This window comes from Sus scrofa, chromosome 3 (genome assembly GCF_054392235.1).
Source record: "Sus scrofa isolate SSC_HxYL_T2T_F1_AM1 chromosome 3, Sscrofa_HxYL_maternal_Yorkshire_Landrace_v2.0, whole genome shotgun sequence".
Lineage (NCBI taxonomy): Eukaryota > Metazoa > Chordata > Mammalia > Artiodactyla > Suidae > Sus > Sus scrofa.
The window spans coordinates 31158364-31185541 of NC_139385.1; the positions used below are offsets into that span (position 1 = coordinate 31158364).

General features: G+C 48.7%; 2 protein-coding genes across 8 annotated transcripts in view; one reads left to right on the forward strand and one right to left on the reverse strand.

The window, feature by feature from the left end:
• ACSM5 (acyl-CoA synthetase medium chain family member 5) overlaps nt 1-10527 on the reverse strand; it is a 29327-nt gene extending 18800 nt beyond the window's left edge. For 2 of the 7 annotated variants that reach the window (XR_014840681.1, XM_003124563.7), the window contains exons 1-5: nt 10391-10527; nt 8276-8497; nt 6574-6784; nt 3489-3696; nt 443-586 (exon numbers count right to left, since the gene is read on the reverse strand). Coding sequence is in view for 6 of the 7 variants with exons in the window: in XM_003124563.7 (XP_003124611.3) it covers nt 443-586; nt 3489-3696; nt 6574-6784; nt 8276-8479 (767 nt within the window). In the remaining variant the exon portion in view is untranslated. Of the gene's footprint in view, nt 1-442; nt 587-3488; nt 3813-6573; nt 6785-8214; nt 8498-10390 lie in introns of those variants that run through there. The other 5 variants (XM_085017433.1, XM_005662100.4, XM_085017432.1 and 2 more) reach the window with 5 other exon arrangements.
• Nucleotides 10528-13617: 3090 nt separating this feature from the next.
• Nucleotides 13618-27178, forward strand: part of PDILT (protein disulfide isomerase like, testis expressed) — a 40776-nt gene continuing 27215 nt past the window's right edge. The window contains exons 1-2 of the mRNA XM_085017437.1: nt 13618-13958; nt 17760-17968. Coding sequence (XP_084873563.1) covers nt 17767-17968 — 202 coding nt within the window. The 5' untranslated portion in view covers nt 13618-13958; nt 17760-17766. The remainder of the gene's footprint in view (nt 13959-17759; nt 17969-27178) is intronic.

Below are 27178 nucleotides of genomic sequence, written 5' to 3' on the forward strand. Positions count from 1 at the left end.
GACCCCTGGCCTGGGAACTTCCATGTGCTGCAGGTGCAGCCGTAAAAAGAAAAAAGAAAGAGTGAAAAGACAGAAAGTACAATGCCTTTGTCAAAGCCTGGGGGTAGAAGGAAATAGAGAGTTTTTGTATAATGACCAGAGAGTTTCAGATTTGTGAGATGAAAACAAATGGATGGCAGGGCGATTGCCCAACAATGTGCATGTGTTTAATGACACTGAACTGTACACTTCGAGAGGGTGCAAACAGCAAATTTAATGGTACCCATATTTTATCGCATTTAGAAACCCTCCAATGGCTTCTCACCTCATTCAGATCCTACAGGATTGGGTCTCTTGTTAGCTCCTTACCTCAATTCCTGTCACTTCTCCCCCACCCCACTCCTCCAGCCCACCTGCCTGCTTTTTCTTCCTTGCACCCACCAGACAAGCTGTCCCCTGGTACCTTCCACTGGCCACAAAACCCAGTCCATAGCTGGCCTGGGTGTGCTCAACCATCTTGGGCGCCCCAGTGGTGCCACTTGTGAAGTAGATGGCCAGGGGGTCTTGGCTTTTGGTCCTGGCGCAGCTGTGCTCTGAGGATGCCTCCCTGTAAAACATAAAAATACTAGCCGGACACTGCTAGCAGTAAAAGTAGTCACCGTCACGGTAATATCTATTACAACTGTGCCATCTATAGCATTGATAGATAGCGTATAGATATCTATACAATAATATCTATTACAACATATTAATGAATACCGCATGTGAGGCACCTGCTAAATGCTCCAGCTTGTTATCTCTGACCCCATAGTTGCCTCACAGGGTAGGTACTAGCATGATAATCCTTGGCAGATAAGGCAACTGAGGCTCGAAATGGTTATGTAACTCACTCAAAAGAGCCTGGCTTTCATCAGGGCACGAGAAGTTTCTGGCAGAACATGCACCTATTAGGCCCAGGCCCACCCCCACCGCAATCCCTGGGTAACTTAGAGCTGTTTTCTCAAGAGTTCTCCAAATGTAGAGTTTTGAGATGTGGGTCATTCCTAAAGGTTTGTGATCGGGAGACTCTCTGAACTCATCGCCTCTCAATTCTGGCTGCATCTTAGGATCACCTGGTAAGGTTTTACATGAAATACTATTAGATGCATAGACACAGAGGAAAGACTTGTGGTTGCCAAGGGGGGGAGGTGGGGGAGGGATGGACTGGCAGCTTGGGGTCAGCAGATGCCAACTATGGCACACAGAATGGATAACCATCAAGGTCCTACTGTATAGCAGGGAGAACTCTATTCAATATCCTAATATCAACCATAATGGAAAAGACTGTAAGAATGGGTATATATATATTATGTATGCAATGTGTGTGTGTATATATATCTATTAAAAATGTATGTATATATTCACACAGACACACACGCATATATATATTCATATATACATATATACATCTGAATCACTTTATCATAAGTAAAAAATTAACCCACCATTGTAAATTGACTATATGCCAATTCAAAAAATAAAAAGGAGGCGTTCCTGTCATGGTTCAGCAGTTAATGAACCCAACTAGTATCCATGAGGTTGCAGGTTCAATCCCTGGCCTTGCTCAGTGGGTTGAGGATCCGGTGTTGCCGTGAGCTGTGGTGTAGGTCACAAATGCAGCTCGGATCCTGCGTTGCTGTGGCTGTGGTGTAGCTCTGATTCCACCTCGAGCCTAGGAACTTCCATATGCCGTGGGTAAGGCCCTAAAAAGACAAAAAAAAAAAAAAAAAAAGGAGGAACGGGGGGAGGGGAAAGAAATAGTACTGCTTGGGCCCTACCCTGGAGAAAAGGAAATCAGAAAATCAGAATCTTGGACAACAGGCCTAGGCATTGGTATTTTTATTTTCGAGCTCCTCAGGTAATTATAATGACAGCTAAAACTGAAAACCACCAGATCTATATCAAACTGGCAGGTCATCAAAATTACTGGGCCAGATCTCTGGATATACAGATTCCCAGGGCGCTTGCTCAGCGATGCCTGGTTAAAAGGGTCAGATGTGAGGTCTTGGAATCTGTATTTAAAACCTTACCCTCCAAATAAATAAATGTATCGGTAGGCAAATAAATAAATAATTTCCCTTAACTTTATGGTAGAAAATTTACATTCTGATATAGGCAAGAACAATCTAAAAAGTATTTATCGTGTCCTCAAACTTTTATTTTTGTCTTTTTAGAGCCACACCCCTAACATACGGAGGTTCCCAGGCTAGGTGTCGCATCAGAGCTATAGCGGCCAGCCTGCACCACAGCCACAGCAGTGCCAGATCCGAGCCTCAACTGCAACCTACGCCACAGTTCACAGCAACGCTGCATCCTTAACCCACTGAGCAAGGCCAGGGATCGAACCTGAAACCTCATGGTTCCTAGTCGGATTCGTTTCCCCTGTGCCACGATGGAAACTCCCAAAGATTCCTTTTAAATAAAGCTAGGGACAAGCAACAAATGCTATTAGTCAAAAAATAAAATAAAGGAAAATCACGCCCAGGTGACTTTGACGCAGCTGGTCTATGGGGACAGGCCTCTGTGACTTAACAGGGCTGGCTCCTGTGAGGCCCCTTTCTGGTTCTGGCCTCTGATAGAGACAGAGTCTCAAATACTCAGATCGGTTTCCACCAGACCTTTGCTCAAAGGCCAATGGCTTTGGCTCTGTCCCATCCTTGGCTTCCCTACTTGTCAGCATCTTGAACAAATCACTTTATCCTTTCAAGTCTCTGTTTTCTCATCCTTATCCTTCCTTGTGGCCACTTGGAGATCCTGATGCATTAACTACATAGTAGGTGATCAGTTACTGATTTAATAATCTCTGCCATGTGTTGAGTGCTTGGTGTATGCCAGGTGTCGTGCTGGGTAAGCATTTACTTATATTCATTCATGCCACAAAGACTGAGTGAACATCTATTTTGTGACAAGACTGGTATTTAATAATGAATCAGGCATCATATATGGAGATCATCTCATTTACCCTGGCTGATGATCTGTAAATATTATCACCATCACAGAGGCAAAAAAGCTGGTGACAATTTCAGCTCTGAGTGACACACAAGGATCAGGCCTCAGGTCTCAGGTCTGTTGGGTTTCCAAAGGGAGCCTTCTTTCTGATGCACTCTTTTCTTGTGCAATCAGCATTCTTGTTGCTTAAAGCAGAAATGCCAGAGTTCCTGTTGCGGCTCAGTAGAAAAGAATCTGACTAGTTACCACAAGGGTGTAGGTTCAATCCCTGGCCTCGTTCAATGAGTTAAGGATCTGGCATTGCCATGAGCTGTGATGAAGTTTGCAGACATGGCTCGGACCTGGCGTTGCTGTGGCTGTGGTGTAGGCTGGCGGCTACAGCCCCAATTCGACCCCTATCCTGGGAACCTCCACATGCTGAAGGAGAGGACCTAAAAAGACCAAAAAAAAAAAAAAAAAAAAAAAAAGAGGAAATGCCTTGGCCTCATTTTTCTTCTGTCCTCTGGAGAGCCCCAGCTTACCGGAGGAGTTGCCTGAAATTCATCCAGCCTGGCCGACTGCTGTCCGACACGAGCAGCTTGGTCTGGAGGGAGGGACAGTCAGCGCTAATGGCATCCACCCGTGGAGCCAGGGAGTCACTAGTGATAATGGACTTGGCCCTGGATGCCTGCAGTCGGAATTTGAGGTCCTTCTCCGTCAGCTGAGAGATGCCAGGAATCATGACAGCCCCTAATACCACACAGAGAGGGGATGCTGACGGGGCAACAGGAGAAGACCTCTGCCAACAGGTCCAGACATCCCCGTCAAAGATAGGAGCAGGGAGGGGCTGGAGAGAGGCGAGATGCCTGCACCAGAAAAGGCATCATTAATGCTAACACTGAAATCCAGAAAATATTCACAGAGCGCTTAACACGCGCAAAGAACTAACATGCACCATTTCAGTTCATTCTAACAACCCTGGAAAGAAGACCCTGTTATTATACCCATTTTGCCGATTCAAAACAACGAGAACCTAAGCCTTTATGCCTTAAGTAAATTAATAACTTACCCAAGAACACACGGCTAATATGGTGTGGAGCTGGAGCTGAGAACCCAGGCAACGGTAAACTTAAGCGTCCATGACCTTGAGTTGACCTTGAACTAAGTCAACTAAGAGGGGACTTAGTTCAATGGAATCTCATGCCCTTCAAACAAAAGGCTGCAGGAAACTTAGTGTCACATGCAGGTCGCTGGGGGAAGCGGGTGGGTTTAGGAGTGGGGGCCCAAGACCCCACGTTACTTCAGCCAAAGCCACTCTGAGGGTAGCTAAGTAGATCTCCCTCCAAGGGGAAGGATGAAGAAGCAGAAAGTAGGGGCACATTTTAACCAGACACTTGAAAAAGCACTTGAGTATCTCAGAAGGCAGGCTATCAACGTTCCACCTTCCATAGAATCTAGCACCTTCATCTCATAGAGGAGAAGAAAGAAATCCTAGAACAATCAGGCATCCGGCCACAGCCGGTGAGGGAGGGCAGAAGACAGAGGAATGGACCTGTCCCACATCTGGTGGGAGCCAAGCACAGTTCTCATTGCCATGCTCCCTCCCCAACTTTACAGGACCCAAAGCCCAGCACGAGCCCTCTAGGAGGTAAACAGTACGGCTCCTCACTCCACCTCTCTGTTTTATCTATTTCCAGCACAAGTCTGTTCCACCCGGAGCGGTGCGTGGTGCTCTGGGGGCCCGGGCGGATTGTGGACAGCCGGAGCTGTCAGCAAGATGAATGAGTCAGCACCGTGGACCAGAAGGAAAGTGACAGGCTCATATCAAGAGAGCGAGGGGATGGGAGGACGTGCAGTTGGAGCATCCTTGAAAATGGGGAGGATGCTCGACTTGAGGTGGCAGCGGGGAACGTGGCTTTGAGTTATTTTATTTAGGCAGCAGAGACATGGGAGATCCTTATAATCGGGCAAACTAGAGACACAATATCTTTAAAAAATCATAATTACATCGTAAAAAATAAGGATAATAATACTCCAAAGGGAAGTTCTGATCAGGCAAAGTGCCTAACACAGTGCTTGGAGCATAGCAGGTCCTCAAGAAAAGGACAGGGTCTCCCTGACCTCAGCTTTCGTTTAAGTGCATCTCATACGTCATGGCAAAATATGGACAAGTTCCCAAATCTGTGGGCCTGTTTATTTCTCTCACACTGATTATACCATCATGGTGCTCACTTTTATATATCCTGCAAAAATATGTAAAAATAAAATTACAGTTTCTGCCTCTTTTTTTTTTTTTTTCTTTTTGGACAATCCATTCACAAAATGGTTGGGTTCAGCTTGTTCATGTGGAAAGGGTTAATTTTCTGATGTGAGGGTTACCCCTCTTTTTTTCAAACATTATTTATGCAAATAAATTTTAAGTAGGCTCTACTCCAGACGTAACTGGAAGGTGGGTGGACAACATTCTAAGCGTAGAAGGTTCCCAGGGGACAGAGAAGCCAGCACTCCACTGAAAGCAGGTGTCTTGCCATTGTAAAATCAGTCTAAAAACTCCAGCCTTCTCCACAAGTGCATCAGACAGCGCCCGCAGAGGCTCCCGGGGCTCCATGGATATGTCCTTCCGCCTCCCCTCCTTTTCTGCTGGAAGAACCATCCCAAGAAAATCAATAGCCCACTGCCCTGGGCATTCATGACAGTGGAAAGAGGGAGGAACACTTTAGGGCTGATCTTTCTGCTTTGATGATTTTGTCCTTCTCTTTCTTCCCTAGGAGATGCTGTGAGGGTGAAACCCATCAAGTCTAAGAGTGAAACTAACCTAGATGGGTGAGAAGGGTCTCATTCATAACGGCATCATTCTCCACACATGGGCAGCTCCCAAACCACAACCACAAGAAAATATGTTTAGTCTGTTCCATTCAGAACTTGGGGGAAAAAAATCTATATAGTTGTCAACATGAAAAGGCTGGAAGGTTTTTTTTCCATAAAGAGTTCAGAGGTTTTTTTTTTTTTTTTCGAGTTCTAATTGTGGCACAGTGGAAACAAATCCGACTAGTATCCATGAGGACGTGGGTTTGATCCCTGGCCTCACTCAGTGGATTAAGGATCCAGTGTTGCCGTGAGCTGTGGTGTGGGCTGCAGAGGTGGCTTGGATTCCGCATTGCTGTGACTGTGGGGTAGGCCAGCAGTTCTAGCTCTGATTCCATCCCTAGCCTGGGAAATTCCATATGCTGCAGGTGCAGCCCTAAAAAAGAAAAAAGAAAAAAAGAAAAAATCTGGAGTTTTTAAATTACAAAAAACAGAAGTTCTGGAAACTCCAGTCCTCACTCACACATGGAACCATTTGGTTGGAGTTGAGAAGCAGGCACGCCTGATGGATGAAGCATGAGAACTCCCATTTGCTGCAGTCCTCAGCACTCCCTGCTGCCTCACACTGGCCTGTTTTAATCAGTTACAATGCTCTCTGGCCCCTTGTACAACCAAGTGTGTGATTGTCGGGCAAAGGGGAAGTAAACAAACTCCCCATGGTTCACGTGGCTCCATCTCCCAAACCTTGTGGACACAGATACCGCCAAAGCTCTGGCAAGGTCACATCAGCCCTGCCTGGAAGTCTCAGCCCTGCTCACTGACCTGTCCGCATACAAGCCACGCTGACCAGCCACCACTCCGGGAGCCTCGGGAGCACCAGCATCATTCTGTCTCCAGGCTGCAGGCCGCACATGCCCCCCAGCACGTTAGCCGCCTTCCGGGACTGCTCCCCCAGCTCCTCAAAGCTCCACTGGACCTCTGCCCCCCTGCCATCAACCCACCAGAAGGCAGGGTTTGGCGGCCGGTGCCCAGCCTAGACAGAGTGTGGGCAGAAAAGAAATAGAAACCATTTGTTGAGGATTTTCGCTTGCTTGCTCTTGTCTTTGTTTTTTTTACATTTGATTTTAACAATCGTTATTGTATACACAGTGTTTGAAAATCAAAACAATATGCACGGAATGCAAACTGTTACCTTTTTTAAAAATTTTTTTATTTTTTTTGTCTTTTTTTGCTATTTCTTGGGCCGCTCCCGTGGCATATGGAGGTTCCCAGGCTAGGGGTCCAATCGGAGCTGTAGCCACCCGCCTACACCACAGCCACAGCAACACGGGATCCGAGCCGCGTCTGCAAACCACACCACAGGTCACGGCAACGCCGGATCGTTAACCCACTGAGCAAGGGCAGGGACCGAACCTGCAACCTCATGGTTCCTAGTCGGATTTGTTAACCACTGCGCCACGACGGGAACTCCCAAACTGTTACCTTTAAATTGGATAAGCAATAAGTGTGAGGTCCCACTGCACAGCACGGGGAACTATATCCAATTTCTTGGGACTGGCCATTAACAATAACCTGTTACTGTATTTATTAACAGCATTACTTATTTTTTTTCTTTAAACAAGACCTTCTTAAAATTCACATAAGTACGTTTCTTTGAGGTAAAGTTTATATTTTCCTACTATAAATAAAAAGGTAGTATCTTTAACATGAAATAGAATGAAAGCTTAACCTAAAATACAGAGTAGGAGTTCCTGTCATGGTGCAGCGGAAACGCATCCGACTAGGAACCATGAGGTTGCGGGTTCGATCCCTGGCCTCGCTCTGTGGGTTAAGGATCCGGTGTTGCCATGAGTTGTGGTGTAGGTCGCAGATGTGGCTCAGATCTGGCATTGCTGTGGCTGTGGTGTAGGTGGGCAGCTATAACTCTGATTGGACCCCTAGCCTGGGAACCTCCATATGCCTTGGGTGCAGCCCTAAAAAGAAAAAAAAACCCAAAACTACAGAGTAAAGGTTAGGCTCTATGTTAACATAAAGTACACAACAGACACATAAGGAAGGGAAAATGAAGAAGGAAACAGAGGCACAGAGACACAGACAGAAGTCAAGATAGTGTGAATTCAATTCTGTTTCTGCTGCGGTCTGTGAAATCTTTGAGCCTGAGCCAAGCTCTCTCCTTATTTAAGAAACAAGCGTGATGTGAGGGAGTAGTAAAAACAGACTAGCAGTAATACAAAAACTTTCTCCTTCACTGGATGGGAATGATTAGAATAGGATCCAAAGAGGTGTGACTCGCTCCCCTGTGGTTTGGCCTCGGAAATGTGACACACCCAGGATTTGGCAAAGGCGTCTAAGGCTCAAACACTTGGTCATAATTTTTCACCTAAGACTTACATGCTAACGATTTGCACTCTAGCACCTGCCAAAGGTCAGAAGCTCCCCATGTCTCATAGCCCTGATTCTCACCAGGATGCCCGAGGGCAGAAGCGGATGCCCAAGACGGACCCCGGGATGCAGTGAGCTTCACCTTTTCCAGCTGACTCCACACGTCCAGCACGTCATGGGCAAAGTTGAAGTACTCGGGCACGGGCTGCCTCCCCAGGCTGATGGCTTCCCAGGTGGCCACAATCTTCGGAGGGACAGGGAGAGGTGGCGGCTGCCCCTGAGACCCACAGGTACCCCGCACCCTTCTCAGTGCCTGGAGGACTGGTCCTCTCAGCCACAGCCTCATGGTGCCTCCTGCCTGTCACTGAAGAAGGGAGAAAGCATTGTGGTGAGTTCTGGGCTTCAGAGCCACTTGGAAGTTGGAGAGAAGCTGGTTGTCAGCCCGAGGGTGACTGAGGCACGTATCAACTTGTAGAAGAGTCTTGGGCTTTAGTCTGAGCTCCACGGTGTGATGCTGCTCAATTATCCCCCCTGGACCTCAGCTGCATCCTTTCCACCGCTCAGTGCCTGTGGGTCTCTGTGGATCTGAAGGCAGGAACGCAGAGTCCACTTTCCAAGCTTAGTCCTACCAAGTGAATCCCTCAGAAAACCTTTGGCAAATCCTGAGCTGGCCTGGCAACACTAAAGAAAGCTCATGGGCTGCGCTTTCCAACAGAAATATGATGCGAACCCTGTTTGAATTGGTTGCGAATTGTAATACACAAATTCTGCTCTCCAATGGAAATATGATGTGAATTGTTACTTATACAATTCTTTTTTTGTTTGTTTGTTTTTGTTTTTGTAGGGCTGCGCCTGCAGCATATGGAAGTTCCCAGGCTAGGGGTCGAATCAGAGCTCTAGCTGCAGGCCTACACCACAGCCATAGCCATGAGGCATCTGAGCCGTGTCTGTGACCTACACCACAGCTCATGGCAGTGCAGAATCCTGAACCCAGTGAGTGCAGCCAGGAATCAAACCCATGGAATTAGAATCTGCATTTAACAGAAACTCCAGACAAGTCGAGCTCATTAAAGTTTGAAAAGCGGGAGATCCCGCCGTGGCTCAGTGGTTAACAAATCCGACTAGGAACCATGAGGTTGTGGGTTCGATCCCTGGCCTTGCTCAGTGGGTTAAGGATCCGGTGTTGCTGTGAGCTGTGTTGTAGGTTGCAGATGTGGCTCAGTCCTACATTGCTGTGTCTCCAGCCTAGACCGGCAGCTACAGCTCCGATTGGCCCCCTGGCCTGGGAAACTCCATATGCCCCGGGTGTGGCCCTAAAAAGACAAAAAAAAAAAAAAAAAAAAAAAAAAAGAATACTTCAACACTGAACAGCCTGGAGCCTGTCCCTGTGCTTCTCCCTGCTTTGACTGCACCCTAAGCACAATCATCTGTGAGCTGAAGCCCAGGCACCCAGAGAACAATTTTCTGGAAGTTAAACCTTATTAGCACATGATGGTTTTGAGAAACTGCCCTAGTTTGTTCTTCTCTCTGATCCATATGCCCTTTTTGCAAGAGCTGTTATTCTAGGCAGTAACCCACCACCAGGATCCTACTGAAATCTGATGCCAGCTTCGATGACTAAGCTTCCCCCAAAGAAAGAAGAATGCAAAGTTTGCTCCAGTCCTGATTCTCATCTGAAACCCTGTTTTTCTCCTTTTAGACAATAAACCTCCCTGCAATTCTTCCCCAAAGGAGGGTGCCGTCTTTAGGGCATTAGCCTGCTGTGGCCCACATTGCCCAGCCAAGGAATAAAGCTATTTTTTTTTTCTCCTTCACCCCAAACTCTGTCTCCACGTTTCTGTTTGGCACTGGTGGACAGAGCCTGCGTTTCAGCAATATTTCCTCTATTTTATAGATAAAGCTAGGCTTGAAAGAGAAAAGTGACATCTGGGTCTCACCTCCCAGAAAGGCCTAGACTCCAGCCTCTGTTGGGGCCACCAGCTCAGGAAGGGGGAGGGGGGCCCTGTAGCCACAGAACTCAGTTTCCCTGACCTGCCTGGGCCCACCACCCCTCACCTTCCCGAACTCTGCCCGGGACCTTTTCCTCTGCCTTTCACTTCTGGATTCCTGGGGCCCCCTGACAGCAAAGAATAAGAATCCCAGGCCTGCCTCCCAAGTGTAAAAGGCCATTTCAGGCCCTGTCCCCTTTAAAGTTCATTTGTCAAGGGCTCCCGGGGGCAGAGGACAACTCCCGCTGAAGGATATGATTAGGCAGTACCTCGTCCTTGAACCCAGGAAACACAAAGCTTCTGCTTCAGCTGAATTCACGGCTTAACGCCTGTAGACATCCGGGCTCCTGGCTGGTAAGGGCGATGTGCTGATTCAGCCTCCCACGGGACCTCTGGCCCCAAATGCAGGGACAGCAGAGCCCTCAGCCAGCAGAGGACATGTGGCTTCAGCTAGGCAGCACACGCTGAGCCAATGAGCTTGGCTTCCAGGCTTTTCTCACTGCTGGGAGGTGGAACCCCAGCCCCCGTGCCCGGTGGGTGTCCCCACTCTAGAGTCTATTTTCCCTAAAAATTCAGGTCTCCCTCTAATCGGAAAAGAGAACAGAAGCTTTTATTACATTTGAGCAGAGAGGAGATAATAGTGAAAATAATATAAGTGAACTGTCCTTCCGGAGACAGGAAGTCACTTGGCAGGTGCCCGGAGCCAGCGCTAACACGGGATCTCTTTGTTGAAAATAAACTGTGGTCCTACTGCACGACTGTGCACACTTCCTAAGAGAAATTAATAGTAACACAAATAATTTCACACTTGAATTAAAAGAATTTTGGGGGGTATGTAAATGACAACTAAATAAAGCTTCTTAAAAGAACAAAGCCTTCTCTGGCGCCTTGTCTAGCTCAGCGTCAAAGGCAAAGTCTAGAGAAGAGCTCCCAGCAGGCACGCTGTGGCTTTGAAGTTCTGGTTTGCAGGGCGGCTGCTGGTAAACTGGTCCTCTGAGAACAAAAGCTGCACGAGTGACTTTTTGCATTTGCCCGGATCTGTGGTTAAAATTCCTACCATGGCAAGTTTTGAAACTGCCCACATTCAGGACTTGAGAACCCAACCCAAAATCCAGATTGGGATTTGAACTCAGGTGCCCGGACTCAAACCCAGCCCAAATGCAGATTGGGACTTGAACCCACGGGTTTTATTTTTTAATTTTTTAAATTTCATTTTATTTTTTTGTCTTTGTAGGGCCGCACTGGCGGCAGATGGAGGTTCCCAGGCGAGGGGTTGAATTGCAACTATAGCGGCTAGCCTACACCGCAGCCACAGCAACGACAGATCCGAGCCTCATCTGTGACATACACCATAGCTCACAGCAACACCAGATCCTTAATCCACTGCGCAAGGCCAGACATCGAACTTGTGTCCTCATGGATACTAGTCAGATTTGTTTCCTCCGAGCCACGAGGGGCTCTCCCATTGAAGCCACAGCTTTTTTTTTTTTTTTTTTTTAATTTTTAAATTTATTTTTATTTTTTGTCTTTTTGCCATTTCTAGGGCCGCTCCTGCAGCATATGGAGGTTCCCAGGCTATGGGTCTAGTCTAATCGGAGCTGTAGCCACCGGCCTACACCAGAGCCACAGCAACATGGGATCCAAGCTGCGTCTGCAACCTACACCACAGCTCGAAGCAACGCTGGATCCTTAACCCATTAAGTGAGGCCAGGTATCGAACCCACAACCTCATGGTTCCTAGTCGGATTTGTTAACCACTGAGCCACGATGGGAACTCCGAAGCCACAGCTTTTAAATTAGAATCACTCACCTGGCGGGTGGCTGGACTTAACTGGGGTACTTTAGGCCTCAGCGCAGTGGGAATTCAGCAAGAGACAAAGTGATAGGCAGGAAACAGATTTATCAAGATTAGGTGCTAGTGAGAGATACAAGCAGGTGGGCGAGGAGGCTCTGCCCCTCGGAGTAGGAGGGCTGCAGTTTTATCATCCAAGGGGTGCAGGGGTCAGAAAAGACCGCCTCTTCCTCTTTCTTTGAGCAGTGGCTCCTCCTTGGTATCTGGTAGGAGAGTATTTGACCCTATAAGGTCAAACTCGGACTGCCATGGTGCTTATTCAAATCAGCAGAAGGGTGGTCCTTAAACTCCTGCCCTGGGTCTGAACCTGAAAGCAGGGCTTCCCCCATCTCCCACCCAATGACCTCAGGCACATATGGAGCCTCCAAGAGTCCAGCAAGCCTGCCTCCTGCTAATGGCCCTCGGGACAATCACTGACCCACAGTGAACTCCCAAAGCTCCCCCGGCCGCCCCCACCTCTCTCCATGGCCCCCCATTGGGACCCCCATAACCACCCAAGCAACTATCCTACTCCATCCTGATCAGTTTCCACTAACCAAAATTTATTGGCTTGCCGAATTTCGGATTATTTACAGGCTCTCAGGTCACCCGCAGGCGAACTCCTCTGCCAGGACACCCCTTCCCCAGAGCTCAGGGCCTGGCAACTCCGAGGGCTCAGCTCAGGGAACCTTCAATGCCCAAACTCCCTGCCTGGAAACGGAACCCTCTCCCATCTGACACAGCCTGCCACCTGAAACCAGGTACCAGACCCTAAATCTTTGTGTCTTGAAGTAAAAGCCCTTTCCTTTAGCCCCACCCCCCCACCCCCCAGCCTCCCCTCAGTCCCAAAAGGCTGACTCAAGAGTTAATGATTAGGAGATATTGTTACAGCTAAAAACTAGGTAGAAGAGTCTCCATGATGCTTTGTCCTATCTTGGCCCGTGAACTTATTACTAACATTTACTTTCTTTCTTTTTTTTTTTTTTTTTTTTTTTTTTTTTTTTTTTTGCCTTTTTGCCTTTTTGCCTTTTCTAGGGCCACACTCGCAGCATATGGAGGTTCCCAGGCTAGGGGTTGAATTGGAGCTGTATCCTCCTGCCTACACCACAGCCACAGCAATGTGGGATCCAAGCCGTGTCTGCGACCGACACCACAGCTCACGGCAATGCCGGATCCTTAACCCACTGAGCAAGGCCAGGGATTAAACCTGCATCCTCACGGATCCTAGTCTGGTTTGTTAACCACTGAGCTACAAAGGGTACTCCTAAATATATTTATTTTTTTCCCCAGCTTTATTGAGAAATGATTAACAAGTTGAGGTATATATATCACACTTAAGGTTGTGATATGATGCTGTACACGTGTACGTTGGGTAAATAATTGCCAGAAGCAAGTGAGTGTCTTCCAGGCACTAAGTCACTGCTTTACAGGTATCACCTCTGCTAGAATATGTAGGGCCCTTTGGGCGTCATGTGCCTTTTTACAGCTGAGGAAACAGAGCCTCAGAACGCACGACCCTCCCAGGACCACAGAGCTGCTCACCAACAGAGCCGGGATTCACATTCCAATATATGGACACCTTCATGCTACACCAGCTACCCCTGGTGTGCTTTGTTTCTGCAACCCCCTCCCCAATGACCTCTAGCCCTCCACCCCTCGACCCCCACTCAGCAGGGCAGGGCAGGGCCCCCACTGACTCAACAATGGCCTATTCTTCTCCAGGGCCACCCCTGACCCTCCAGAACCCCAGAACTCAGAACATTGCTGCTGAAGCTGCTGTGGCTTCAGGGTGTCCAGGGAGGGACTAACCTGCTGCCTCTGGATCTCTCTAGACCTCTCAGCTGCCCTTGGGTCCTGCTCTGGTCACGTAGGGAAGCCACGAACCTGCCCTTCAGGCCACGACTTCCCTCCTCAGGGGCCACAGACTTTGCTGCCCCGGCTCTGGCTCGGTTCCAGGGGGCCCTAAGAGAAACCAGGGGACCTGGGAGAAAGCAGGCTTCCGGCAGGTATGAGCTTGCGTGAAAATGGCCATTCTGGCTGAAGGTCCCCACCCTGGCAGCCTCTCTTCTGCTGAGGGGGATACAAATTTAAGTGTGAATTTCAACAGAAATGACTATACATGAGGCTCGCCCAAGGGGCTTAAAAAAAAAAAAGATGCTCAGATTCACCCAAACCCAAGGCAAATAAAACTGGACTCAGTGGGTTTGGGTTCAAGCATCAGAATTCCATTTTTTTTTTTTGTCTTTTTAGGGCCGAACCCGCAGCATATGGAGGTTCCAGGCTAGGGGTCCAATCAGAGCTGTAGCCACCGGCCTACACCACAGCCGCAGCAACGCCGGATCCTTAACCCACTGAGCGAGGCCAGGGATCGAACCTACAGCTTCATGGTTCCTAGTTGGGTTCGTTTCCACTGCACCACGACGGGAACTCCCAGAATTTTTTTAAACCCCCTGGGAGATTGTAATATGTGATCATGGTTGAGAACCACTGAAATGGACTGTGGGGTTTGTGTGAGAATTAAATGAGGTCATTTGTTCATCCATCAATTCAAAACATTCACTTGGCTCCAAACTGGGGCCAGGCACTGGAGGAGGAGAAACAGCCATGAACAAAGGCACTTACTTTAAAGTTTAGAAACACAAATGAAGTTCAGAATAATAACATGGCTAAGTGAGAAGAACCAAAGATTCTGTCATATGAAGTCTCCTGTGATTCTGGACAGCATTTTTGATAATTTTCTAATAAAAATACCATGCAATGGGCTAGGTAAGTAGAGCATTTTGTAAGAAAGCAGAGCTTTTTGATCCAAAAAATAAATTAAAAAAAACCTTGAGTTTGAAAAAAAAAAAAAAAAAAAAAAAGAGAGACGTTCCTGTCATGGCTCCGTGGTAATGAACCTGACCAGTATCTGTGAGAACTTGGTTCGATCCCTGGCCTCACTCAGCGGGTTAAGGTTCCAGTGCTGCCGTGAGTTGTGGTGTAGGTGGCAGATGCAGCTCAGATCCCATTGCTGTGGCTGTGGTGTAGGCTGGCAGCTGTAGTTCCCATTAGACCCCTAACCTCGGAACCTCCATATGCTACAGGTGCAGCCCTAAAAAGCAAAAAAATAAAAAGAAAAAAGAAAAAAAGAAAATTGCTAACTGCTGCGTGGGGGCCCGGGTTGGGAAAAAGCAAAGAAAATAAGCAGAGGGATCCGAAAAGGAGGCCACTTGGAGTTCCTGTGGGGCTCAGTGGGTTAAGAACTTGATATAGTGTCGGTGAGGATGCAGGTTCGATCCCTGGCCTTGCACAGTGGGTTAAGGATCCAGCGTTGCTGCAAACAGAGGCATAGGTCACAGTGCAACTCAGATGTGGTGTGGCCCTGGCTGTGGCTGTGTCATAGGCAGGCAGCTGCAGCTCCAGTTCAATCCCTTGCTTGGGAACTTCCCTGTGCTGCAGGTGTGGCCCTAAAAAGGGAAAGAAAAAAGAGAGGAGGCCACTGTTCCAGCTGGATGAGTGCTGACAGGGGCTGGGACATGGGGGCTCTCCTTGGAATACTGGTGATGATAACACTCACTTAGGGCCCACAGGGGCAGTGGGGGAAGGCCACTATTAGCTATTCTTATTCTCATTCTTTTTTTTTTTAAATTAAAGTATGGTTTTTTACACTCTTTCTTCAATTTCTGTTGTACAGCAAAGTGACCAAATCACACAGAGTTCCCTGTGCTGTCGTGGAACCCCATTGCCCATCCACTCCAAATGTTACAGTTTGCATCTCCCGACCCCAAACTCCCTGCCCATCATTCTTACATTCTTTTTTTTCCCCCTTCTTCTTTTTTAGGACCACACCTACTGCATATGGAAGTTTCCAGGCTAGGAGTTGAATTGTGGCCACAGCTGCCAGCCTACACCACAGCCACAACAACGCCAGCTCCTTAACCAATCGAGCAAGGCCAGGAATCGAACCCACATCCTCATACTAGTCAGATTTGTTTCTGCTGCACCACGAAGTCTATTCTTTAAAAAAGTCCTCAGATAGGGAGTTCCTGTCATGGCTCAGGGGAAACGAATCTGACTAGCATCCAGGAGGATGCAGGTTCCATCCCTGGCCTTGCTCAGTGGGTGAAGGATCTGGCGTTTCCGTGAGCTGTGGTGTAGGTCACAGACAGGGCTTGGAACCTGTGTTGCTGTGGCTGTGGCATAAGCCAGCGGCTACAGCTCCAATTCAATGCCAAGCCTGGGAGCCTCCATATGCCATGGGTGCGGCCCTAAAAAGACAAATAAATAAATAAACAAATAAACAAATAAATTAAAAGTCCTCAGATAGTTTGACAAACATATTTCCAGGTAAATATCAAGTGTTTGTTTATTCATTCCTTCATTCCTTTATTCATGTTTATTTTCCCACCATAAATGCCAGCTGCTAGGAACACAGCCTTCAACGAAGAAAGTAAAGTCTTTAAAAGTTTAATCCAAACCTGCTGTATATGTGGTCTTATTTCAAACACTTGGAGAGTCTGTATGCTGCACAGGGTAACAGCTCTATGCTTGAGAAGAACTTGCAAAATCTGGGATGGCATTCCTATGCTCGAACGTGTTAGGAACAGCGTGTGTTATCAGGGAGAGTGGAATTTCCAGAAAGGCAACTGCTGACCATTCTGACAGTTAACAACTGCAGAAAAGATAAATCAAAAGACAAAAAGAAAAGAATGAGGAAAAAAAAGAGGGAAGGAAATCACGTTATAAACCATGGCGATCATATTGTGTGTGATCTGTATTCTTATCAGAAGGTATTTGGAGTATATTTCGTATCATTATGGAAATGAGAACAATAAACCGTATGCATATCGGATTCCATTTCCATTTAAATGTGTAATTCAAATATACATGCATACAGGCTTTTTTTTTTTTTTTTTTTTTTTTTTTTTTTTTTTGCCATTTCTCGAGCCGATCCCGCGGCATATGGAGCTTCCCAGGCTAGGGGTCTAATCGGAGCTGTAGCCACCAGCCTACGCCACAGCTACAGCAACGCGGGTGCCAAGCCGCATCTGTGACCCACAACACAGCTCACGGCAACGCCGGATCCTTAACCCACTGAGCAAGGCCAGGAAACGAACCCGCATCCTCATGGTTCCTAGTCGGATTCGTTAACCACTGAGCCACGCCGGGAACTCCATACAGGCATTTTTAGCATTGATAAGTATTCATTCCAATCTGATAAGAGTCACTTTCTCAGGGATGAGTTTATGGGAAAGAGTTGTATTTTCTACTCAACGTATTTTTACTGTATTGCCCGAGATTTTTACAGGTGTGCATTATGGTGATGCCTTTGAAAAGAAATAGTTACACTTGAAAACATGCTTAAAAAATCAAATGGGGTACACTGTCAAGTAATGAGCCTCCCGTCAAAAGAGGTATTCAAGCAGGAGCTGAAGGCACACCAAGCAGAGGCTCTGATAGAGAATTGCACCAGTCATCTCTGAGACCCAGAGGCTCACCCCGGGAGTCGGGACTGGGTTTCATCTCTGAAAAATTCTCAGCCAGGGTCTAGGGGGCCGGGGGTGGGGTGGGTACCCATGGTCAGGAGGGACTGCATGCGATTTGGCTTCCGATAGCTCCGAGTGGGACCCTGCTGCCCTGAGTTCCCCCCACGCAGTGTCTATGGTTCCTGAAGTGAACCTAACGCTTTGCCTCGGCTTTGCTACCTCGCTTTGCATGGTCTCCACACACAGACGGGCCTGGCGGGGAAGGAGACGGGGAGGGAGTGATGACATGGGCCCCGCCACCGGTGTTGATGAGGGTTCTTGTTCCTCCTTCTGCCCCTGCAGGTTAGCCATGGCGCTGCTCCGGATGTTTCTGCTGCTGGTGGCCTCTTGTGTCACCACGGTCCAGGGCTCACAAGAGAGGGACATCAAGGAGGACAGGATCAACACCTCCCAGCCCCTGTACATCCCGGTGGAGAAGAACCTGATGGTGCTGACACCGGCGGGTCTGACCCAGATGCTGAATGAGACCCGCTTCCTGATGGTGCTCTTCCGTGAGTGTCCCCCTTTCCTGGGCAGTGGGGGATGGGTGGGCTCAGACTTGCCTCCGTTCTCCTGGCAGCCAGAGGGGTTTTAAATATGGCTATGTGCATGAGAAGGCATTTTATTAATAATTTAAAAGCTAGGATGGGTAGAGCATCATCCTCAATTTCCAGATGAGAAAACTGAGGTCCAGGGAAATTAAGCAATTTGCAAGATACCATGTTGCCACTTTCCTCTTGATTTGTTTGTTTGTTTGTTTTGTCTTTTTAGGGCTGCACCCACGGCCTATGAAGTTCCTAGGCTAGGGGTCGAATCTGAGCCATAGCGACCGGCCTACCCCACAGCCACAGCAACATGGGATCCAAGCCGCATCTGCGACCGACACCACAGCTCACAGCAATGCCGGATTCTTCACCCACTGAGCAAGGCCAGGGATCGAACCGGCTTCTCATGGATGCTAGTCAAGTTCATTTCTGCTGAGCCACGGTGGGAACTCCCTCTTCTTGATTTGTATCTGGCTCCTCTGTCCCACCGAAGGCAAGAAGCTGGGCTTTACCCTCAGCTGTCCTTACTATTCTGAACCTCAGTTTTCTCCTCTGTGAAATGGGCATAGACATAAGGACCACAGGGGATGATGGTGAAGATTAAATAAGATAGTATGCTAAGCTGCTGGAACATAGCTGGAGAGCCATAAAAAATGGCCGTTATGGGCATGCTCGAGAGAAAAAATTTTTAGCTCATCACCTTTTCTTCTGACTGTTGCTTGGCCGCTCTTACTCTTTAGACTTTGCATCAGTGGGCATTTTGATGGAGAGAACAGGTTTCTGTTTTCCTGAGGCATTGGCAGACCTGCTAGCACATAGCGAGTGCCTCCAGGGTACGGGGCTCCTTACAACCCCAGTAAATATAAGTCGAGTAATCCGCACAACAACCCAGGGTGGTGGCACTATCCCTACCCCTATTTGGGGACCTTTCACAACTTCAACTGAATTTACATCTGCTCTTGAAAAAAAAAAACAAAAGCACTGGCTCTCGTTCCTGCAACGTGACAGTTGGATGGAGCTGAGTAACAATTTTCCCTTTTGATGAGAAAACATACTTGTCAGCTTGCCACACCCCTATCCGGCCACCTCCACATGGTCACACCCCTGCCTCACCGCTGTAGCATGTGTGTTTATGTCCCCTCCTGAAACTCAAGCCGTCTAGTTCCTTCCTCAGTTCTGGTCTCACTGGCTCCATTCTCTCTCTGAGTGATGCTACTTCAGGGGCGAGGAGAGTAAGGGACAAGTCGGCAGCTCGGTTGCCATGGATCCCGGGGCTTCCTCTGCTGGTATGTGCAGCCACTTCACAGCAACATAGAACAAAAACATTTTGTGGGTGTGCCCTTAACCTTGACAGCGCCAGGAAGGAAGCATCTCATGGGGTCATTTTTGCCTCCATCCCATATGGACATGCCGGTTGCATAAAGTTCCATCGAAATAATTCCCAGCCTCTGATCTCTGTCCAGCTCAGGCTGTTAATGGTTTGCTTCAATGTGTCAGGGTGCCTGCTTAATTTTACTTCAAGCCCATGGAGCCAGACTTTGCAGGAGAGAGGAAGTCTGGGCTGTTTGTTTGCACAAGCTTGTGCATGATTTTCACTTTGCTGGACAGCACCTCCATCTGGTGCCTCGCATCCCTCATCCACACCAAGACTTGTGTCAACACTTGGGACATTTATTTCTGTTTCTTGATTCTTTCCTCAGCATCTTTGATTGGCTCCAACCACCTGCTTCCTCTCACATCCCTTTTTAAAAAATGAAAGTATCGTTGATTTACGATGTTGTACCAATTTCTGCTGTACAGTGAAGTGACCCAGTCATACATATATACGCATCCCTATTTTTTATTATCTTCCATCATGTTCTATCCCAGGAGATTGGCTATAGTTCCCTGTGCTGTACAGTAGGACCTCATTGCTTATCCATTCTAGATGGAATAATTTGCATCTACGAACCCCAAACTCCCCGTCCATCCCACTCCCTCTTTCCTCCCCCTTGGCAGCCACAAGTCTGTTCCTACATCTGTGAGTCTGTTTCTGTTTTGTAGATTGGTTCATCTGTGTCATATTTTAGATTCCACATATAAGTGATATGATATGGTATTTGTCTTTCCCTTTCTGACTGACTTCACTTAGTATGAGAATATTTAGTTGCATCCACATTGCTACAAATGGCATTTTTTTCATTCTTTTTTACGGCTAGGTAATATTCCATTGTATATATGCGCCAGACCATCCTAATCCATTCATCTGTCAATGGACATCTAGGTTGTCTCCATGTCTTGGCTACTGTGAATAGGGCTGCCGTGAACATCCACTTGACTGACAGCACTGCTGGTTACTCATTGTCAAAGTCAGAACTCCAAGACCATTCTTGACTGCTTTCTATTCTCTAATACATCACCCAGTCCTGTTGAAACCCACCTCCTACAGCCCTCTGCAATCTCCAGTTCTCCCCCTCTTCCTGCCACTGCCTTAATTCTGGCCTCGCCATCCCCCCACCCCAACCACTGCAGCATCTTCTAGATGGCCTCCTTTCTCCCCCTCCAGGGCTGTCTCTGCAAGGTACCCAGAGGATTTTTTTTCTAAAATATCAATCTACCAAAAACAAAACAAAACAAAACAAAAAAAAAACCACGTGCACACACAAAAACCCCAGGGAGTTCCTGTCGTGGCTTAGCAGTTAATGAACCTGACTAGGATCCATGAGGTTGCGGGTTCCATCCCTGGCCTTGCTCGGTGGGTTAAGGATCTGGCATTGCCATGAGCTGTGGTGTAGGTCGCAGACATAGCTCAGATCTGGTGTTGCTGTGGCTGTGGTGTAGGCCGGTGGCTGTAGCTCCGTTTCAACCCCTAGCCTGGGAACTTCCACATGCTATGAGTACAGCCCTAAAACGCAAACCCCCAAAAAAAAAAAAAAATATCCATCTGATTGGGTCACTCCCTGATGACAAACCTCAAAGATTCTCTAAGACCCCCAAATTCCTTAACACAGTTCCGAGGTTCACTGCTTGGTTTAGCCCAGGTCTGCCTCACTTCCCGGGAACTCTGGCCTCTGGACCCTGCGTGATTTGTGGTCACCAGGTAGGTCACACTGGCGCGGGCTTCCAGGCCTTTCCACCTGCAGTTCCCTCCGCCTTCCTGAACTGCTTCACCTGGACTGTGAAGTTTATAAGGTTGTCAGGTTGCCTTGTCAGCAAGCTGTGTCCACCCCACCTCTGCTCAAGCTGGCTCGGAGGCTCCCCCATGCTCACTCAGCCCTCTGCACTCTGCTTTTTACAGCATTAGCCACACTGTCTTGAAACTGCTTTTATTTATTATTTTTTCCTCATATTTTATTTAATTTTCAATTTTTTTTTTAATCTTTTCAGGGCCACACCTGCAGCATATGGAGGTTCCCAGACTAGGGGTCGAATCGGAGCTATAGCCGCCGGCCTACACCACAGCCACAGCAATGTGGGATCCGAGCAACGTCTGCGACCTACACCTCAACTCACGGCAACGCCGGATCCTTAACCCACTGAGCAAGGCCAGGGATCAAACCTGCAACCTTATGGTTCCTAGTTGGATTCATTAACCACTGTGCCACGACGGGAACTCCTGTATCATTTTTAAATTAGATTCCACATGTAAGTGACATCACATGATAATTGGTCTTTCTCTGTCTGACTGACTTCACTTAGTATGAAGATCTCCAGGTCCAGCCGTGTCGCTGCATGAAATGGCTTTTAAACCTGTGAGCTCCACGGAAAACAGGGGCCAAATCTTTTTTATTTTTATTTTTATTTTTTTTACTTTTTACTTTTTTTTCTAGTCTTTTTAGGGCTGCACCTGCAGCATATGGAAGTTCCCAAGCGAGGGGTCGAATCAGAGCTGTGGATGCCGGCCTACACCACAGCCACAGCAATGCAGGATCCGGGCCATATCTGCAATCTACACCAGAGCTCTCGGCAACCCCAGGTCCTTAACCCACTGAGTGAGGCCAGGGATCGAACCTGTGTCTTCATGGATGCTAGGCAGATTTGTTTCTACTGAGCCACGTCCAAAACTCCAAAATTGTATCCACCTCTTGATTGCTAACATCTGGGATTGTGCTTGGCACATGGCAGGCCTGCAGAGATACTGAATGAATGAACGAGCTTTCCTTTGGCCTACAAAATTCTCCATGAATGGGGCAGGAGACAAGGGGAGGTTACCCTGAGTGGGGAGAGACTTAGGAGTGGTTTCTAGGTTCATTAGTAGTTATCCCTAAAGCAGAGGTGACAAGAGTGTGCCCTGGAAAAGGTTAGATGGTGAAGAGAAAGAAGATGGTGATGAGATGGGGAGGAGGATGGGGAGGAGAATGGGGAGGAGGATGGGGAGGAGGGTGGAGAGGAGGATGGGGAGGAGATGGGGAGGAGGGTGGAGAGGAGGGTGGAGAGGAGGATGGGGAGGAGGGTGGGGAGGAGGGTGGAGAGGAGGATGGGGAGGAGGGTGGGGAGGAGGATGGGGAGGAGGGTGGGGAGGAGGGTGGGGAGGAGGATGGGGAGGAGGGTGGGGATGAGGTGGGGAGGAAGGTGGGGAGGAGATGGGGAGGAGGATGGAGAGGAGGGTGGGGAGGAGGGTGGGGAGGAGGATGGGGAGGAGATGGGGAGGAGGATGGGGAGGAGGGTGGGGAGGAGGGTGGGGAGGAGGATGGGGAGGAGGGTGGGGATGAGGTGGGGAGGAAGGTGGGGAGGAGGGTGGGGAGGAGGGTGGGGAGGAGGGTGGGAGGAGATGGGGAGGAGGGTGGGGAGGAGGGTGGGGAGGAGGATGGGGAGGAGATGGGGAGGAGGATGGAGAGGAGGGTGGGGAGGAGGGTGGGGAGGAGGATGGGGAGGAGGGTGGGGATGAGGTGGGGAGGAAGGTGGGGAGGAGGGTGGGGAGGAGGGTGGGGAGGAGGGTGGGAGGAGATGGGGAGGAGGGTGGGGAGGAGGTGGACAAATAGGGATGATATGGTGGAGGCCATTTATTGAGACTTGTATTCCAGGCACCGTGCTGGGTTTCCTTGTCCCTGTCTTACATCAGAGGCAATTAAGTCTCAGAAAGGTTTCGAACTTGCCCGCAAATTACACAACTGGTAAGAGATGAGGCCTAGATTTCAGAGCGGATCTAACACTCAGTCCATCTTAAAAACCTATGCAGATAACTGGACTTTCATTCATTCATTGAATACTCATTATGTGCCAGATATAATCGAGGTGCTGAGTGCTGAACTAAACAGATAGACTTCCTTGACTTATGGAACTTTTATGCCAGAGAGGGGAGATTCAAGATAAACAGATAAAGAAGTAACAAATGTAATGGGTCTTAAGGGTGAAAGTACTGTGGAGAATAACAGGGCATGACCCTAGGGAGTGCAAGGAGTGGGTGACAGCGGGGCTGTAGTTGTGTATAGAGTGGCCAGGGAAGGGCTTCCTGAGAAGATGACAGCTGAGTGAAGCCCTGAAGGCAATAAAGCAGCCACCCAAGGAGAGCATTTCAGGCAGAGGGAACAGCACGTGCAAAGGCCCTGTGGTAGGAATGTGCAGGGTAGCTCAACCTGGGTGCTAAAGAGAAGAGCAGTGGGAAATAAGATCTGGGAGATAAAGAGCAGAATCTTTAGGGTCTCGTAGACCACTGCAATGGTCAGAGGGATGTGTTGGCTGGTCCCTAAGGAGCTAGAAGGGATCGATGCCCCTACTGAGGTCCTTATCACTGTCAGCACCTGTGCATACTGTGAATCGCCCCATGAAATGGAGAGAGGTGAGACCGCTGCTTTTGGGTCCTTGTCTGACATTCCCCACCTGTAACAGTAGATGTCTCATGGGGTGTTCTCAGGATTCACCAAGATAGTGTAACCCTTAGCAAAATACTTGGCATAGGTAAGGTCCCATCAATGCTGTTATCCTGTTATCCTCACTACCAAGCTCATCACCATCTCTAGCATCCTTCTGGTTGCTCAGGTCAAAATCTCAGGGTCCGGGAAAAAAAAAAAAAAAATGGAGTGCGAGTCGTGGCTCAGCGGTGAACTAGCATCCATGAGGACGCGGGTTTGATTCCTGGTCTTGCTCAGTGGGTGAAGGATCCGTGAGCTGTGGTGCAGGTGGCAGATGTGGCTCGGATCCTGTGTTGCTGTGGCTGTGATGTAGGCCGGTGGCTACAGCTCTGATTGGTGCCCCAACCTGGGAGCCTCCATATGCTGCGGGTGCGGCCCTCAAAAAAAAAAAAAAAAAAATCTCAAGGTCATCCTTGATTTCTTTCCTTTATACTCCGCCTCTAGGCCATCACTAAACCCAGCCCACTCCTCCTTCAAGACCCCTCTAGGCTCTGACCCCTTCTCTCCCCCCACCCCTGCCGGCCCCTCCCCACACTGTCTCTCACCTGGATTATCACAGTGGCCCCTCCAGCTGGTCTCCCACTTGCCTCTCCTTCAGTCTTTATTAAAATGTTCTTTCTCAGTGAGGGCTCCTTTCACCTCCCTACATAAACAATTCCCCTGACACTCTCAACCTCCACCTGTTTTTTTTTTTTTTTTCCCTCCACAGTACTTAGCATCTAACCCAGAATATAGACTGCTTCTTTAGTTTCTGCCTTCTCCAATAAGAGCAGTCATTTTTATCACTGTTCCTCATTGCTAAATCCCCAACACCTAGAACGGTGCTGGCCCATGGAAGATTCTAAAAAAGATGTGTCAGATGAATGAGTGCATCCCAATACGATTGCTGGTTGGTCCCGTCCATCCAGCGGTCAAAGCCCAGCATTCCATCTGTCACGCCCTCTTTCTCTCATTTTCTTTCTGGATGCGGAAGAGCACTGGGCTGTGGGTGGACCCTCAAAATTTTCACTGTTGGGACAAGAATTTCAGTGTTTCTCTTGCCCCAGAGAAAACTCAGATTTGGATGCTGTGTCCATCAGCAACCCGGAGCCAGGCATAGCCGAATCCACAAGGAAGCCAGGGGACAGGCCTGCTGGTGGTGACACAAGGGGCCGATCAGAGGTGACGATGATGACAAAGCAGGCAGTGGAGAGGCGTCAATCTACAAGGGAGGTGAGACGTCCCACCTCCCTTCCGTGGATTGGGAATTGAATGAAAACAATCATTCACTTCTGGGTTTCCTCGCCAGAGCAGGTGTGCTGGCTGGCAGCAGAGCGTGTGCCAGCTGTCCCAGGCCTGGCTTTCTGGGTTCTGCTTTACAAAGGGCCTCTCTGTTGGGACTTGGAACTTGTCCATGGCCCTGGAAGCGATTTGCACTTTTTCCAAGTGCTCCAGATGGACGAGAGTTTGAAAAAGATAAAAAGCGTTCCGGCTTGAAAGGGAGTCAGTGACCCCGGACCCTGACTCCGCCCACCTACTGCAGATCCCAGGCAAAGAGGGGTCAGGGTCAGCAGCGGGGGGGGGGGGGGGGGGGGGCAACTGTCAGTGAAAGGCCGGTAGAAGGAAAATCCCCCTCATCCGGACTTGGAAGAGGCGACACCCCAAATCACTCACGAGAAGTGGTCTTGATGCAAACAGCAAGAGGATTTTTATTCCAAGCGCGCTGGAGCCCACAGTCGTACACCACATAGGGGTAGAGGACTGCGGGCCCCGAGTGCGGAGTCGGGACTGCTTTTATGGGGTTCACAACAAAGCCCGCGCTTCACAAACCAATCATTTCAAAATGTCACAAACCAGTCATTTTAAAACTTCGAGAGCCCGTGCTTCGTGGACCAATTAATTTTACGTTGTTCTGGAGCTACGTGTTTGTGCCTGTTCCTGGGCAGGGGAGACATATTGTCACCAAGATATATTTATCAGGATTTTCAACATTTTATGGCGCAACCGATCTTACTGGGGTCGGTTTAGCGATTAACTTCTCCTTTTATGCAAGCATCTTTACCGAAGCCAAACAAGCAGTTAGGAACCCTTTTCCCTGTTATCTCCAGCAGTTTCAAGAAGTCTCATGCCTAGAGGCATGTACTCAGGGGCCTATTTTTCCCTTCCACATAGTTTTGTACAGAACAGAGAGCAAGCCCTAAAACAGCAAGAAGTATGATCTTTTACCTATAGGGAACAGGGTCTGGAATTCGAGGGCATTTAGAGCTTTTTATTAACTTCCTAGGTTCTAGGAGGGTTAGGTTGCATTTTCATCCTTTCATCAGGAGGAAGGGAGGCAGCCTTGATTGCCTTTCAGCCCCTTTCATTTAGGCCAGGAAGCCCTCTCCTGCTGCTGTGCTGCTGGGGTCAGGTGACGAGCCCCTGAGGCACTTTTCACAACAGGGCTCCACCCCGCCCTGCAGTGGAAGAGGCCAGGGCATCTTAATCTGTGGTGTCAGGTTTCTTCAAAGCTGCCACCGCAGGGGATGAGCTGAGTGGGCGGGAAGCATCATCACCTCCCTCTATGCTTCCCTTTCCCCATACCCGGCCTTCTTCCAGGGAGTCCTTGCCCATCACCTGCAGATACAGGGCAAATGCTGCTGCAGGGCTTGGCTTTTCAGCTCCAGGACTCTCCACCAGATGGCACCCTCTCTCTCAGAGAAATTTTACAATCATTACGGTAGTAGCAAGAAGGCATTATAGGAGTTCCCTGGTGGCTCAGTGGTCAAGGATCCGGTGTTGCCACTGTCGTGGCTTGGGTCACGGTTGTGGCACAGGTTCGATCCCTGGCCCAGGAACTTCCACATTGCCACAGACGTGGCCCCCCACCCCTCCAAAAAGAATGAATTGTATACCTACCATGGTGCAGGGGTTTTTTTGTTTTTTTGTTTGTTTGTTTTGTAGGGCCGCACCTGAGGCATATGGACATTCCCAGGCTAGGGGTCAAATCAGAGCTACAGCTGTCGGCCTATGCCACAGCCACAGCAACACGGGGATCCGAGCTGCGTCTGTGACCTATGCCACCGCTCACGGCAACACCGGATCCTTAACCCATTGAGTGAGGCAGGGATCGAACCTGCATCCTCTTGGATACTAGTTGGATTTGTTTCTGCTGCACCACCACTGGGAACTCCTAGGCATTGCAAAAAGTATTGGCAGCACCCAGCCCAGGGGCGCTTATAAAGCAGCCACTCTGGAGCCAGAATGAGTGGGTCTGGTCCTGCACTACCTCCTACAGCCAGATGGCCTTGGCCAGTACGTCATTTTAAAGATGTGTCAGTTTCCTCCTCCAGGAAAGTAAGATGATAAATGCAGTGCCCAGCCCCTG